This window comes from Tauraco erythrolophus, chromosome 11 (genome assembly GCF_009769465.1).
Source record: "Tauraco erythrolophus isolate bTauEry1 chromosome 11, bTauEry1.pri, whole genome shotgun sequence".
In the NCBI taxonomy this organism is placed as follows: domain Eukaryota; kingdom Metazoa; phylum Chordata; class Aves; order Musophagiformes; family Musophagidae; genus Tauraco; species Tauraco erythrolophus.
This window is the reverse complement of record NC_141475.1, coordinates 11,728,500-11,744,587: the sequence shown is the minus strand read 5'-3', so window position 1 is coordinate 11,744,587 and position 16,088 is coordinate 11,728,500. Positions and strand designations below refer to the sequence as shown.

At 38.6% G+C, this 16,088-nt stretch overlaps 1 protein-coding gene across 3 annotated transcripts in view; it reads left to right on the top strand.

Annotated features, from left to right (window-relative positions):
• The window catches only part of SPHKAP (SPHK1 interactor, AKAP domain containing), a 53,468-nt gene that overhangs the window by 28,656 nt on the left and 8,724 nt on the right, over positions 1 to 16,088 (top strand). For 2 of the 3 annotated variants that reach the window (XM_009990965.2, XM_009990966.2), the window contains exons 3-6: positions 3,595 to 3,654; positions 6,896 to 7,030; positions 10,001 to 10,247; positions 10,540 to 14,284. In XM_009990965.2, coding sequence (XP_009989267.2) covers positions 3,595 to 3,654; positions 6,896 to 7,030; positions 10,001 to 10,247; positions 10,540 to 14,284 — 4,187 coding nt within the window. The remainder of the gene's footprint in view (positions 1 to 3,594; positions 3,655 to 6,895; positions 7,031 to 10,000; positions 10,248 to 10,539; positions 14,285 to 16,088) is intronic. The other variant, XM_009990964.2, reaches the window with a different exon arrangement.

The following is a 16,088-nucleotide window of genomic DNA, read 5'->3' as shown; positions in this document are numbered from 1 at the left end:
CTCAGCAAGTTAGTGATGATAATCTGCCTGGTACAGTCCTAGTAGAAATGCTTGGAGAGTTTTCTGAAGAGGAGGCTTGGGGGTCAGGCCCCAATTCTTGTATTCATGTACAAGAACTTGCACAGTAAAAGGTTGCCATTTACAGTGTGATTGTGCCTTAAATGGTTTCTGGATGGGTAGGATACTGCTTTCCACCATTATTAATACTCTAGATTTGAGCACAGAGGTACATGTTCACCAAAAGAAGAGCATTGTTCTCACTTGAGCAGACAGAATCAAGTGATGACTACTGAATCAAGTGATGACTACTGAATCAAAAGTAGATATTAACAGGGAAGTTATGGGTGACTGTCTCACTATTTAAAGCCAGAATTTGGGTGGTGTTTTTTTCCCGTTTTGTATTACGTAACACCATTTCATTTTTGTTGTTTTCTACCCCCAAAAAAAAATTATTTCCTAAGCCATAAAAAAAGGCAATATCTTGACCTTTCTGCATGGTTTCCAGCCAGTAGCTTAGCATGAGTGGAGAGCAGATACATTTTGGAAGTGAAAAGATGTTTGTGAGAAGACAAGGATGTAAGGTGTAAAGAAGTGTATGGGAAAGAACTGATATTTAAAGATACTATGATTAGGACAAGGTTATGTTCTAGTTAAACTAAGCTAAACCACATGAACTTGGATCTGATCCAAAAGGAAAAGTCAGAATTAAATTGAGGTTAACAAATGCTGACCTGACCTTGCTCTTTTTTTACAATCTATGCAATTCTTCCCCTCCTACAGATTATGAATTATTCTATAGTGTTGTTTTACCTTGTTTTGATGGAGGTGTCTCTGATAATTACTAGAAGTTCATCAAGCAATGCAAGCTAGTGAGAGCTTAAATGTTGTATTACATAAGCAGAAAACAGTGAGAAATTTTTCAGATAGATCTTTTGTGAAGTACGTCCAAGAAAAATATCCTCACAGTGAAGTCAGCAGTAGTCTAGAGGCTGTCAAGACAGAGCTGGAGAGTTAGTTTATTATTACAGTAGCCATCTAGTCCCACCTCCTACTCCAAGCAGGGCTAATCTTAAAGCAAATAGCAAAAGAAAAAGTAAATTACTTCTTCATTGTCTCTCACCAGTGCAAAACTATTTTCGTGTAAAAATTGCCTGTAATTAAAACTGCAAAATTCACAGAACAGGAAGATGCTAAGAGATTGCATTGACAGTGTAATAAATCAATGTCAATTGAATTTGACAAGCGTATTCAGAAACTGAATTCAGTACTGTCACAGTTTTTTATAATATAAGTTCTTTGGGTTCTGGGGAGAAAAAGAAAAAAAGATGAAAGAAAGAATATGAAGAATATGACTTTAAATAATAGATATTTCTGGTTGTAATGTTATTTCTTCTACTGAGACTTTAGTGAGTTATATGCCATCCATGCCACATGAAATAGAGATGATGTTTCTTGGAAGGACACACCTTTAGTGTGTCACTGGTAGGAGTGCTTGTGTATAACACAGCAAAGACAACTACCATTGTACCAACATGTAGGTAGCAAATGACAAAACAAGGTTTACCAGAGTCTAGTGTTTGGCTGGAATGTACATGGAGACACAAATGCTTCTATGCAGCTTTTTCACAAAGCTTTCACACTGAATCCAGTATAGAACTAGACCTTACCACTCTGGCATGGGGGCTTAGAAACAAAGCTCCTAAGGAACAGCCCTACCTTCAGTACGGCAGTGAACATGCTTGAGAGGTCTAGAAACTGAACCAATACATTCCAGCACTCCTACCCTGGTTGCCAAATTAATGGTTGCCTAAGCAAATGCACCTCCATGTACCTGCAGACTCAAAACCACATATCACTGTGGGCTTTTGGCAAGTATATGTGAGAATCCAGAGCGTAATTTTCCAACACTTTGTGATAACCACCTATGGTGATATGTAAAATGCCCACATGTAAAACCCCAGTGGAAAGCAAGACAAATTTTTATCTGTATAATTAACTGTAACATGTTTAGGACATTACATAACGACATTATATTGCTAGAGGGAATTTTTAATACTTAATAGTTTAGAAATTTTTATAACTGTTTCTTAAAAGTTAGCCAGCCATAATACACAGATGACAATGACATATCCTGATTGTTGACGTTGTCAGGCAGATAAGTATTTTTCCTAAAATTGTAAAAATGTTGAAAAAAATGTTTTTAAGTTCATATAAAGATGCCATTGAACTATTTAAAAGGGCAAAAAGCTTTCTTTTTCAGTGGGGTTTTTTGGATTTACTATGGGAGGTCTAGCTGGGACTTCCCATCTGCTGTGCTGGCTGTTACTGCAGATAGTCATAACTTGTACATATGGTATGTCCATATATAACTGAAAGCAGTGTTGTCATGGGGTAAACGCAGGCACACAACGGGAGCTTGGATGCCTAACACAAGAATATTGGTGAAGGGGTTAATTTAGAGCATTTTATTTTTCTAGAGAAAATTTACATGGGATTAGGGAAAGCAGCATTTGCTGTTTGCTTGAAAAGAGAAAAAAAATAGAAAGAAATCACTCAGCTCTTAGAAGGTAAATTCTGCAATTTATTTGGAATCGGGTGTTGGCTTCAGCTCAGCCCTGAATCTGTGCCAGGTTTTGGGTTAAATCAAGACAAGAGCAAACTCTCACAAACTTCTACAGAGATATCCACAGAGCTCAGAAGTTGGACAATCAGCCTAGCTTTGGATTCCCTGCTTCTAAATTGGAAATAAAACTGGAGGAGGGATTTTCTTATTTCTGAAAATTAGAAAATAGTCTTCCACTCATGTAAAGAAATAGAAGTCTTCAGAAATGAAATGGTCTTCAGATCTGAAATTTCTGTTTAAATCAATCTCATTACTATTAAATGGCTGCTGAAACTCATAGTGATCAAAGAAGGGGCAAAAGACCTTGTCATTAAAAGTAGTACTTTCCAGTGAATTACGTGTAAACTTACCCAATAGCAAGCTGTTCTGCCACCTATTGTAGCTCCCAGTTAGCACTGCTGAAAACTTCCGCTTGCATATTGGCTCATGAATCAAGGTTAAAAAAAAAAAAAAATTATTTCCATAAAGTCTTAACCTTCTACTCAGGAAGTTTGGAAAGTTAGGAAAAAATGCTACCGTGTTTATGTGATGTGGAGAAAACTGTAAAAGCGACTCACAATTTGTACATATATCAGTACTTGCACTTATGAAACTTTTAGCATCAAGTGCCAGAAGAAAACATTTGAAAAGCAAGACATGAAAAATTTTTGTGATAAAAAATTAAATGCATTTTTAACATTTTCTCTATCCTTTCTAATATCTGTATTACAGTTTATTAGCAACACTTGCCCATTCATCTGACAAGCTAATTGTCAGAGCAGATAAAGTCATGACTCTTACTTTTGTTCCTTTTTTCTCATTTCTTAATATCTACACTGCTATTCTCTTTGCTAACCTTTCAACCTTTTTTGTGCTAGGAAAAGGCTTACTCAGCTACAAGGCTAGAAAAGGAACATACCTCGACATTAAATGGTTGCTGCCATTCTAATATGACTTTATCAGCTACTATTTCTTTTTCTGTCTTATTACAGGTTTGTTTTGTGAATTTAGATGCAAACAGAGATGACTGCAGCAACGAGCAAGTGAAACAGGTAATGGTTTAGGTCTTAATAACATGCACAGTGGGTCTAGTCAGGTATACCAGGGCTCTCCAATACAAACCCAGATCAAAATTCTATAGACAAATCACAGTCAGCCCTAGATTTTTAACCCTTACAGAGAGCAATGCATCAGGATTCTAAAATTGTTTCAACACCAGGCCATATTTTATAGCTTTTCTTACTCCCATCCCAGAAATATCTAATGGATTGTTGCAGCCTGTGAATTCACAGTAGTTATCATGTGAGTGGACTTCTTGCTCAGCCTTGGTTTTACCACAGAAGTGAACATGGATAGGTCATATATACATAATACTACATAAAAATAATTTCTGATGTCACTCTTTCCTACTGCCTAAAAGCCTTTGAGGATCTTCTACTCATTTAGGTCATGTTCAGCTGACCAATCTTACTCAGTCAAATGCCAGATAGGTTGATTACATGGTTTTGAGGAGTTGTCTAGATAAAACAGAACTAAAGGTGTGTTGTACCTGTTTAACTGAAATTTGGAGAGTAGAAAAAAGGGATTAAAAAAAGAAAAAAGAAAATATCTTAGTTATTTTGTAAACACTATGACAAACTACATCATGATATGCTATTTAAAATACATACCATTCAAAAAAAACCTCAAACCTGAGGAAGTCACATTTTAAAGATATGGCCTGGTGTCAGTTTTGAGTTTACATCTTCCTTTATCAGTTCATTCTCATCATCCTGGTTTGGTGCCTATGATCAACACAGTAATACGGCAGCAATACGTGGTAAGTGAACAAAGACAGGATCTTCTGACGATATCCACGGTGTTACTCAGTAAAGCATTACGGTTAGTTTGCTGAAACAACTTTTAGCTCATAGCAGAATAACTGATGCTTGTTGCCTCCTGCCCGTCGTTCATTAGAAGGAAAAGGGTTTCTATGTTGCTTTCTACATCCTGAATCTGTGAAAATTTGGATGTCAAAAATAAATACAGCTTCTTGCAGCACAATGATTTTTCTGTTGAGTCGTGAGGTTACTGTGCAGAACAGCTTGAGAGGTTTAACTTTACTAAACCCACAGAAGCACTGGCTATTTTCTAATAAGCAATTATTTTATTGTTGTTTACAGTGTATATAAAGGAACAAAATCTATAGCAAGTCATAAGAAAATACCAAAAGTTTCTCCCTCAATCTTAGATATCTGTAAAAGTCAGCTGAAACTGGCTTTATGCAGCTACCCTTAACAATGCCTGGAAATTAGATTAGTCCCTTACAAGCACAAATCCCCTCTGAAAGCAGCTGTGTGTTTTTTACTTATCAGTCCTACAGCAGTGTTGCATTCCCTGCCTGTGCACTTAGCACAGCCCTAAACTCTTCCTTCGCAGCAGAGCCCAGTCGGCTCCCCGAAGTGCTGCACCCCGACATGCCACAGCTGGCACTCCCTGCCTGGCACATTGGGGGACTGGTAAGTGAGACCGCAATGTTTGGCGGCATTTTAGAAAGGTAGTTTCTGTTGCAGAGTTAACACATTTATTAGCCATGACTAGGAGATGGTATTTTTCTTTTAGTTTTCAGTGTAGGTAATAAAAATTCACTGCTAGCACAGGTACTGTGTATTCTTCTCTAACAGGAAACTTGTTCATCACAATTTTTGTGTATAATATAGAGTTTGTGTAAATTAGTGTGGGATAGATTTTTATAGAACACTGATGTGGTGAAAGCATTTCATAGAATAATTTTAAAGATGTTAGCATAGCTGTTGTTCACATGAAATATATAACTGTTTGCTAATAGATACCGTTAGGATTTTGCATTACCCTTTAAACCTTGAAATGGGTTAAATTAGGATTTTTTAGTGTAAAAAAATCATCTTTCCAGACTTTTCCTTTTTTATTCTGAATAAAAAGGTAAGAGTCTGAAGTAAAAGATACACAAAATGCCATTATTTGCTACATAAGATATCTGATAAAATGTGGCAATTTAGGCAGTAGAAAATAAGAGATATATAGAAAAATGTCTGTGATAACAGAAACGTTATAATTTAAAAAAAAAAGATGAGAACTTTTTTTACTATACTGAAATGTCAAACTGAATTGAAGCACTGAATTTGATTATATCAAATATAAATACTTAGCCTTATCTGAAGATCAGTCTACTGAATAATGAATTGTTCCCCAAAATTGAATTAGATTTGCTAATCCAAAAAGTTTTATTTTATCTAATTCACTCTGAGGAAAAATAACAGTACTGCAAGCTTATTATTTTTGAAGATGAAAAGGAAAAAGTGAAGTATCATTGAATTGCATAGTAACTATAGCATACAGCTGGCTGCCCGAAATCTGTATTCCCTTGATGGCTTTGCCACTTGATCGGCTGTGTTAGTGCATAAAATGGAGGTGGTATTTACTCCCTCTGTAAGGGGTCATCTTGATTCCCTGTTCATAAAGCAAGCACACCAATATCCTTGGCAGACAAGAATTGCAAGCACTCTTAAAGCAGGTATTGTCCTTTTGGTCTGGCCTTTGTACACGAATGAGCCCAGATGTCTCCTGCACAGCACTGGGGACTCCTCACAGTATTGCAGTACAAATCTCCTATGTTATATAGCATCATGGATGTTGTGACTGTTACCACTTTTGGCTCTGCCAAATACATAACAGGTAGAAAACGATCATATCATTACAAATCAAAGGTCATGAAGGTGTCCAGGGGAACAGGAGAGAAATGCATGTGTTATCTGTGTATTAAATACTTCCGTTATTGCAGGTTTAGTATTGCATAAATTTGATCAGCAATTTCCAGCTAACAGTCCCTTTGCTTTCTTGCATATATGCCTGGAAGAAAACTGGAAGATTTGCCCTGTTCTCATTACCATACTTACTGAATCTTTTCTGTTTTAGACAATAACAGACACAGTGTTCTCAGTCTCTTAGGAACTCACTTGTAATAGGAAGGCGAAGCATTTAGATGCACAAATACAATCAAGCTGTTTAGCACATGACAATGTAAGGGATGACATTTTGTCCTTCTGGACAGCTGTGCAGAAGTTTATACTGTCACCATTGTCTTGCCTGGTGGCTTAAAAGAATGAATGTGCATTTTAATGCCGCCAGTTCTATTTTTAACAGACTCAAAGTAGTACGTTCATGTAAGCTTTCTAAAGGGATGCCTATTAGAGATATTTCATTTTGATATTTATGAATAAACTATGTAACTCAGACTTCATTACCTGAAAGCAAAATCTATTTTTCATACTACAGAGGTTGATCAGCGTCTCTCCAAATCTCCCCAAACTCATCAGTTCGATGAATGTACAGCCACCAAAAGAAAATGAAATAGTCCTGCTGAGTGGATTAGCATCAGGAAACCTTCAGGCCGATTATGAAGTTACCCAGGTAGGAATCGAACTCATGTTTAAGACCACACCTGTGAAGGATGGAATTTGGAAAACAGAAAAAAGGAAGCTGAAAGCAAAGACCTTGCACTAGTGTATGAGTGGGAGTCTGCAAACATAAAAAATCTGTCTAACAAAAGTCTGTTAAGTCTGTGGAGGGGTGACACAAAGATGGGAGAGAGATCCTGCTATTCCCTCAGGATCCTGTGGATGTGTGGGTTGCAGCTGATAATGCTTTAAGCCATACTAGTAGTTGATCCTTTGGGGAAGGCAGGCATTGGTGGCAGAGGTGATTCATAAGCCCAGATTTCAACAGTAGCTGGAGTCAGAAGGGCAGCACAGAGGGGGGGAAAGGAAAGATGTAACACTTTTTCTGTGCACATAGCTATCAGGGCTTTCAGGGCACATAGCTATCATATCAGGGCAGAGCTCCTACAGACTCCCTTTCAAGTGAAGTCTTGCTACTTCCCACTTTTGTTCCCAATCCATCTTCTCCCACACGTGTACCTCAGAAAAGAGCTGACGATAGGACTTGAAGATCCTAGAGGCTACTGTAAGCCTGAATGTGAAAATGGAAAATACCAAGCTACATTAACCGTATCAGAGCTGATACTTCATTTAGCTTCTGTCAACTTAAAAAGTAATTAATGCATTAATTAAAACTTAACATTTAAAGGACCTAAAGGTAAAGTTCTTATGCTAACTTCTTCATTCCTGGTATTGCAAATAAAACATTCCCTGTCTGTGATTTAGAGACCAAGAATTTCTTTTACTGACACCACGTAGAGAAAGGAAGCAAACGATACCATTTCCTTAAAGATATTTTAATACACAAGTTCCAGAAGCTTAACTCTTTATTGTGATAAAAAGCTTTTTCTTCCTTTCCATTTTTATCATACTTTATGTCTGTTCATGTCTCTGTAAAGAAAGAGAGTGAAAAAATACTTCAGCATTTTTTGGCCTGATTCTGATCTCATTTGGCCAAGCATGAATTTGGAACAGCTTCATTAAAACTGCAGTTATCCTGGAGTACAAAACTGTCTCAGCAAGCTTAAAACATGAACAGGTATCTCCAGTTTTATCTGCTGCATAAAAAAAAAAAAGGCAGAAAACTTTTTTTCACTGAAATTAACTTGTGTTCAAAAGCCTTCATGAAGCAGGCCTTGGAACAGCTATATTGCTAAGATCACAGAATTGTGTTATACTGATAAGCTGATCTTTAGAGAGAGAAATAGCCTGGTTATTGAGCTTTCTTGCTACTTCTGACTAATGACTGAATTTAGAAAGATTTTAAAAATAAGAGCACAAGCCTATGGTGGGAGCAGCGGAGCTCCAAGTCCCGCTTCCCTGGGGGGAGCCTCTGCAATACACACAAGGGTGTATCAAGGCGTAAGCAAGTTGACTCACGTATCCAGGTCATCCCCATCTCCAAAAGACTGCGGCCATTGAGACTGCCAGCCCTCTCAGAGAAAGTGCAGGCAAGAGACAAATGAGAGCTAACCTAAATTTCTGTGTTGTAAGATGATTAAAGCTTTGCATTGAGACTGGGTGAGATTTATTGGTCAGATAAGCACATGCTATGTTTGTCCTTACATTTGTTTGGCTTTCCAGAGAATTTAATTTGTAAGGAGACTCGCATAGTTTTCATACAAGGATTTCTCCCCCTCAGCCCTTTTCACAAGTACAACCCTGCAAACTGTAGACCGAAGAAACAGCATGTTTCTTCATCAAACAGGGGAATGTTTGATCTAAGGCTGCATCTGTTTTTAATAACATTTTTCATAATATGGTATATGTTCATGTCTGATTCAGCACCAGTTTCTTAGCAGCTAGTTCAAAATCTATCTTTTCGGTTTACTTTTAACACGCTAATTTATCTGGTTTTCTGTTCAGACACATTTTTTAGGTGGAAAGGAAGAACAGACTAATAGGACATGCTATTCCAACACAATACTCATCCCAGTCCCTTTATTATTAGATATTTGCTTTGCATTTGCACTCAAAACCAAAACATCTAGAATGGGGTTACCTTACGCTAGATACTGTGCAAATGCAGGTCTAGGACATCTTTTGCACAGCTTAAAATCTACTGCCTTGATCCAGAGTTGGTTCTGCTCAAGTTGGCTCCTTCCTGAGGGCCTAGAGGTACAGCACAAGATCACAAGCTGCAAAAGCTTGTCTTTGCTGCAGAGTGCATCCTTATCCCAAAAGTGGTCCCATGCAAAGACATCATCTTAGCTCTGTGGTTGTATAAATATCCAACAGTTTTAATATCAATAAAATGAGGATAACAAGAGTTCGTTTCTCTCAGTTTCTGTCGAACTTTCGACTTAATTGTACAGCTTCTCTGGGTAAGACAGTTTTATATAAACACAGCACAAAGCAGAGCTTCATTTTCAGTGGGAGGTTATACTGGTCTGAAATAACAGGGCTTTGGACAAATAACGAATGAGAGGAAGAAGAGAAAAGAAACAAAATAAAACACTACTTAACAATCTTGCCAGCCAGTATTTACACGGCTGCCTTCAAACAAGAGTTGCAACAGAAATTATCCTGAAAAGGAATTCATGCCTACTAACAATTCCCTCAAGAGACAGGTAATACTGGGTTGTGTGAGGTCATTGATAACAGCATGTCAGATGGCTAACTCTGACGTGGCTAAAAGCAAATAAAGTCTTGTCCTTAAAACAAGAAGTTGATGAAAACAAACATTTTGGTAATTTCAAGAAAATAAAGATGCCCCAGTGATACAGCTAGGTTCTTTACTAAGACACTTGTATAACAAAAGCTGTTAGTCCAAGCGGTCTTATTTTGGCATGTATGTAACTGCATACTGGGTTACAAACATCTAAATGATAAATTGTATTGCATCTTTGCAACAGAACGTTCCTGAGATATTTATAGAAAGGGAGGCTTAAAATAAATTTTAGTTTTTAATTAAATAACTATTTGAGATTCTTTTCCCCTCTAGTGTCCTTGGCTGGCAGATGTCTGCTTGGTTCAGTGTGCAAGGAAAAACAGCACAAGCTGCATCATTTTTGAAATAAACAAGTTCCTGATTGGACTTGAGCTTGTTCAGGAGAGACAGCTGCAGATAGAAGCTCATGTCTTAAAGCCTGAGGATGACACAAACTGTTCAGTGTCCTCAATAGAAGAAGATTTCCTGACAGCATCTGAGCACCTCGAGGATGACAATGAGGCTGATCAATATAAAACTGGTAAAAACAACGGGACTGAGCATAATTCTGCTATTGTTTGTACTGCAAAACAGCCACGGCAATGCTCACAGAAATTACACTTGATGTTAATTCGTGCATATATTTATTTGTAATTTAGAAAATGGAAAGCCAGACATTCATGTTTTTAAATTGTTGTTAAAAGACAAGGATACATGGTTGTGCTGTAGTTTGTAATGCATTACTGCACTGTAAAGGTTATGCAACCATTTTCTTTGAATGGAAAGTTACAACGTACTCTGCAAAAACTAATTTCTTGTTTTTCTTCTAATAGGTCATGAAAAGTTAAGTGTTTTGGAAGCATCTTCAGATGTTAAAAAAAATAAAGGAAAGGGATTTGAAAATCTTCACTACAGAAAAGCCCGATTGCCATTCATTCTTGAAGGGAACTGCATTAATAAAGATAATGCAGCTACTAGAGTCTCTGAAGCTCTGAATGTTGTGGCTGAAGATGGTGTCTTACAACCTGAAGATAAGTCAGACCGGGAAGTACTGTGGAAGAAGGAATTAGCTGAAAGAGCTACTTCATCCTTTAGTACTACTAATTTGACTAGTGAGGTTGAAAATTCTTCCCTAGTGCATGCATTAGAAGATGTATCTTTAACCAAAATGGCTAAAGAGGAGCTGGGGCCTCTGCATGACCCAACACAAAAACACAACAGTGAGACAGATGGAGAGGGTTGTGCAGGTATCGGGAAAACTGATCCTCCCTCACAAAATGAACAGGCAACTACAGGTCAGTATGCCACGAATTTAGCAGAATCTGTTCTGCAAGATGCATTTATTAGACTGTCACAGTCTCAACCCACTTTTAGTGATGAGGCTGCAGTCAGCATCTCCGTGGGAAGCTCCTGTAAGTCAGAAGACATATCTGCTCCCCGATCATGGAATGAACTTCCGAAGATCGTCATAGTGCAAAGTCCAGACAGTTGTGAGAATACATCTGACTGGCCAGGGTCTGCCTTCCCCAACCTGTGCCACTGGGCTGAATCAGAAAATTCTGCTGAAGTTTCGGATTACTTTGAGGAAGAACATTCAAATGGACACAGCCAGAGTGCACTGGAAGTGGCGCTGGCTTGTGCAGCCACTGTTATTGGAACCATTTCCAGTCCCCAGGCTGCAGAAAAATTCAGACGGGATCAAGAAGCCACAGACTCTAAAAGCAAAGTGGTTGATAATGAAGACATACGCACAGCATCTTCACAGCTACCTGATGACTGTGCTGGCACAGAATACTCATTTCCATCTGCGCTGTGTGGCATGACTCAAGTAGCAAGTGCTGTAGCCGTCTGTGGTCTGGGGGAAACAAAGGAAGAGAAGTACCCTGCAACTTCAAGTGGACTTCTGTCTGCTGCTCGGACTTCTGCAGCCGTTACGCTTCATAGTAGCATAGCTTTAGGAAGCAGCATGGAGAAGCTAAACAATAGCATTGCAGAGGCACTTCTCAAAGAGGCATCGATAATTTTGACAAAACCCAACACATACAAAAATGTAGGGCATTTTATGGAATCCATAAATGGAAAAATTATTGAAACAGCAGCAAGGCCACAGATTCCACACACTGATGAAGTAATCAGGGATGAACTTGCGCAAAACTTATCCAATATTATTCTACGACATTCTATTGAAGAGGTTAGGAAGAAGAGACAGCTACACTCTCGTTCAGAAAATGGCTCAAGTACACAAGACGTTTTCATGAAGACTGCAAATGAGTTGCTTTTTAACGTAATATATTTCACTTGCAAGAAGATGAATGACATAAGACAAGTTGAAGAGTGTTCTCCTCTCTTTTCTGAAGGCACAAAAGCAGAGACAGTAATACGAGCAGAAGGATGGTCAGCACAGACAACAGCACATGAAACTTCACACAGCCCCCTTGATCGCTCTGCTGTTAAGCCATTTGATACATCCTACAGCACTAGTGCTGGCAAAGATCTCGGAAATGTCACAAACACTGGAAAAAGTAATACGAAAGATGTAACTAGCAAGGAAAGTGTCACACTGAATTCAGAACCAACACGTAGAGCTACAGGGCACAATGCACTTCTTGCAAAAACATCTCCCAAGAAAAGATACCTGAAAAGAACCACACGAGACTGTTACAAATCCCCAAATCAGGGTAACAATCATCAGAAGAAGAAAGACTACAGATCATTTTCAGACAGAGAAAATACCTTTGCAAACAGTGAATGTAGGCATGGTGTTCAAGAACAGCTGTCTTCTGCTGTCACCATGAATGCAGAAAACCAGGCCAAACATAAGTGTGATGCTGTGCTAAATAATGATGTTCAGGTTAGCTTGTCTTTGTTAGGAAATCATGTCTTGCTTCCTTCTCAGCCTGTGCCACAGGTCAAACATTCAAGGGACAAATACTGTATAACAGATTTTGCAGAAGAATTAGCAGAAACAGTTGTCTCTATGGCAACAGAAATAGCTGCCATTTGTCTTGAAAATTCAAATGGAAAGCAACCCTGGTTCTGTGCATGGAAGAGAGGCAATGAATATCTGGTGACTCAGAGTTTATCATGCAGAACCATGAAAAGGAAAAAGGAAACCCATGCTAATGGTTCACTTGTTCGGAAGCACAGGGCACCTAGACTTAGTGAGATCAAAAGAAAAACAGATGAGCATCCTGAGCTAAAGGAAAGATTGATGAATCGGGTGGTAGACGAATCTATAAACCTTGAGGACACACCAGATTCAGTCAATATCTTTGCAAATGAAGTGGCTGCCAAGATCATGAACCTCACTGAACTATCCATGGTTGATGGCATCTGGCAAGGTCCAAACCATCCCAGGAACAGGCTGCACTGTGAAAGATGGAGCCGAGCCAAGGCCTCAAGCTGTGAGAGCATACCAGAGGAGGACTCAGATTCGAAAGCATCCTTCAATACCCTAGGCCTAATGAACGCCTTTGGTCAGCCTGTGAGCCAGACAAGTTCTGTCTCAAAGCAATCTAGTTGTGAAAGCATTACAGATGAGTTTTCAAGATTTATGGTGAACCAGATGGAAAATGAAGGAAGAGGTTTTGATTTATTACTGGATTACTATGCAGGAAAAAATGCAAACAACATCTTAACTTCTGCTTTGCAACAGGTAGCCAAGAAAAACTGTCATCTTAATGTAAGACCAAGTTGCCCATCCAAACAGTCCAGCACAGAAAGCATAACAGAAGAATTTTATAGGTATATGCTAAGAGAAATAGAAAAGGAAAATAGAGATACTGTATCTTCCCCTCGGAATTCAAAGGACTGGTGTGGCAGTTTGCTACCACCCTCTCTACGATCACCTTTTTGCTTTAGGCAATCGTCAATGCCTGACAGCAGATCATCAGGCTCTAGGCTAACAGTTAACGTCCCAGTTAAGGCAAATTCATTAGATGGATTTGCTCATCATCACCAAGATTCCTTAAGTGTACAGCCAGTCAGTACCGTGGCTTCTTCAGGTCTCTGCAAGTCTGACTCATGCCTGTACCAAAGTTGCAAGACTGACCAGAAAACGGATATGTTGATTCACGAGACGTGGGCAAGTTCTATTGAATCTCTAATGCGCAAGAACAAAATCATAGCAGATGAGGCAGAAGCTGCAGAGACAGACCAATTTCACAGTGATTCCCCACCACATGTGGAACAATATGCAAACAGACTGGCTGCAAATATTGTTGAAAGTGGTAAAAATTTAATTGTTGTCCAGCAGGATTCTTTTGATTATACAAGACAAGAACACTTGCTGGAAAGCAAACATCCTCAAAGTGCAACTCAGATTCAGTCAAAACCCAAAAAGAATGGAGTAAATTTGGGTGAGAAAACAGAGCATATGAAGAGCCCTGGATGCCTCCCTGCAGGTCAGCACAGGGAAGTGCCTTTAATTCAGATAGAAACCGATCAACGAGATGAGCCAGATAAAGACTCAGAGTCCTTAACTTTATGTGGCTCTTCTGGAAAGGAGCATCAAAGCCAAGAAAAGGCTCCAGAAGCTTTTGATGGGAAACACATGGTTTCCAGTTCCCTGCTGAATAGGTAAGTGACAAAACAGCAAATCAGCACATTGCTTCGGCATTTGTTTTAATTTCCCAGTAATTTATTTTGATAAAGGAACAAGAAGAGAAGCACTTTTAGAGAAATAAACAGATTTCTAATGGCATAAAATCACCCAATCATATATCACCGTGCTGATTTCTGGAGCAAACTTACCTTGAATATGACAATACTCTGAGATTCAAGTCTAATATTGCACAGACAACTTTTCCCTGGACAGATATTTAAGTCTTCCATAGTCAAGACAGGAAAGGTGGACAAAGTTTGAACTTTCATTTAGCGCTGGCTGATATCTCAATTTAAAAAAAGGTAATAATAAAAATCAGGGTTAGTGTAAAACAGAAGACTACAGAATTCGACCTCTAGTTCTCTGCTATGCTTGTTCATATAACTAATGCTTTGTGTACCTGGAAACAAGACCAGACTTCTGAGAGCTTGAAGTTCGGCTCTGAGTTTACAGTTTGGAGCCACAAGTAAAAAAAAAAAAAAAAATTATTTAGTAGAGGAAATAAAATAGTAATTAAAAGCACCCCTGAACTCCTTTAGTTCAAGACTTCTCTATTAGAATTTCGAAAGAGAAAAGACTAAAACTTCATTTCATAGAGTTTATAGCATAGCTTAACACTCTCTCCTTATTATAGCTGTACTCCTTTTGTTGAGAAATCTGCAACTTGCTTTGGTTAAGGTAAGGTGTAAGCCCTGCAGTATGAGAGTGCAGTGCAAATGTAGAGGCTTGCTGTGGACACTATGAGGCTAAAAGCAAGACTCTCTCTCAAGGCATTGCCTACATTTAACTATACTTCATCGTATCTGTTACTTTAATAGTATCTAAACTGCCAATCACTTGGAGAATTGCAGCACCCCATTATCACATAGTGCTAGAAAGAGTGCAGGTGCTAGTGTTAGAAACCGTTTTGTAACTCATTTTGTTCTAGGGAGTGCTCTGTTTTAGCTTTTGACAAAGCTCTGCTTGAAGTAAGAGAAAGCATGTACTTTCCTGTGTATGGTAGTAATTAGGTAGATAATTATCATAGTGTCACTATTCTTTCATAGTGAATCTCCCCCACAAACCTTCCTTATCCTTCGAGCACAACCTGCTTTTAATAAGATACATTTAGAAATCTGCCTATTTAGAATCTTGACTGTTTGAAAATGAAGTTATTTTTGTACAGTTTATGAGCCCTTTAATAACCACTTTTCCTCTGCCTTCGATGCAGAGTTTCTGAAGTGACTATGGGAAGTTTAAAGCACTAGGATTGGTAGGGCAGAATTAGTACCCAGAGGCTACACCTACATGAGCATTTTGGTTCAGCGATGCAGCACAGTTCTGAATCAACTTGTCTCCATTTCCATGCATTGGCTCTGTTTGCAGTATGCCATGCAGATTTCTTTTAAGGCAATCTCAACCAGAAGCTACATAAGTGCGTACCAGATGTGCTCGTACTGCTAATGGGAACGCAAAGCTTCCAGTGGTCCTTCACATGGATTTGAACCACTTGTGGCATGGCTGTCTGGATCAAGTCTAGGCTGGAGTAAATACCAAGAAATATACATAATGTAGATATAAAAGCATCAGCTCCAGTTGCTTTGATCCAATCCTACCACATGGAATTACTTGCTAGTGTAGATACAGGCACATAGGACTCCAGGCAAAATATCAAACAGACATATAGTCAATTAGAAAAAATAAATAATTTTTTAAAAGCCATGCAGGTCTGAGGAAAGAGGTCTTCAGCAAGGAAAAACAGTTCTTTCTTGTACGTAGGCAGTGCAACAGACCCAGTCT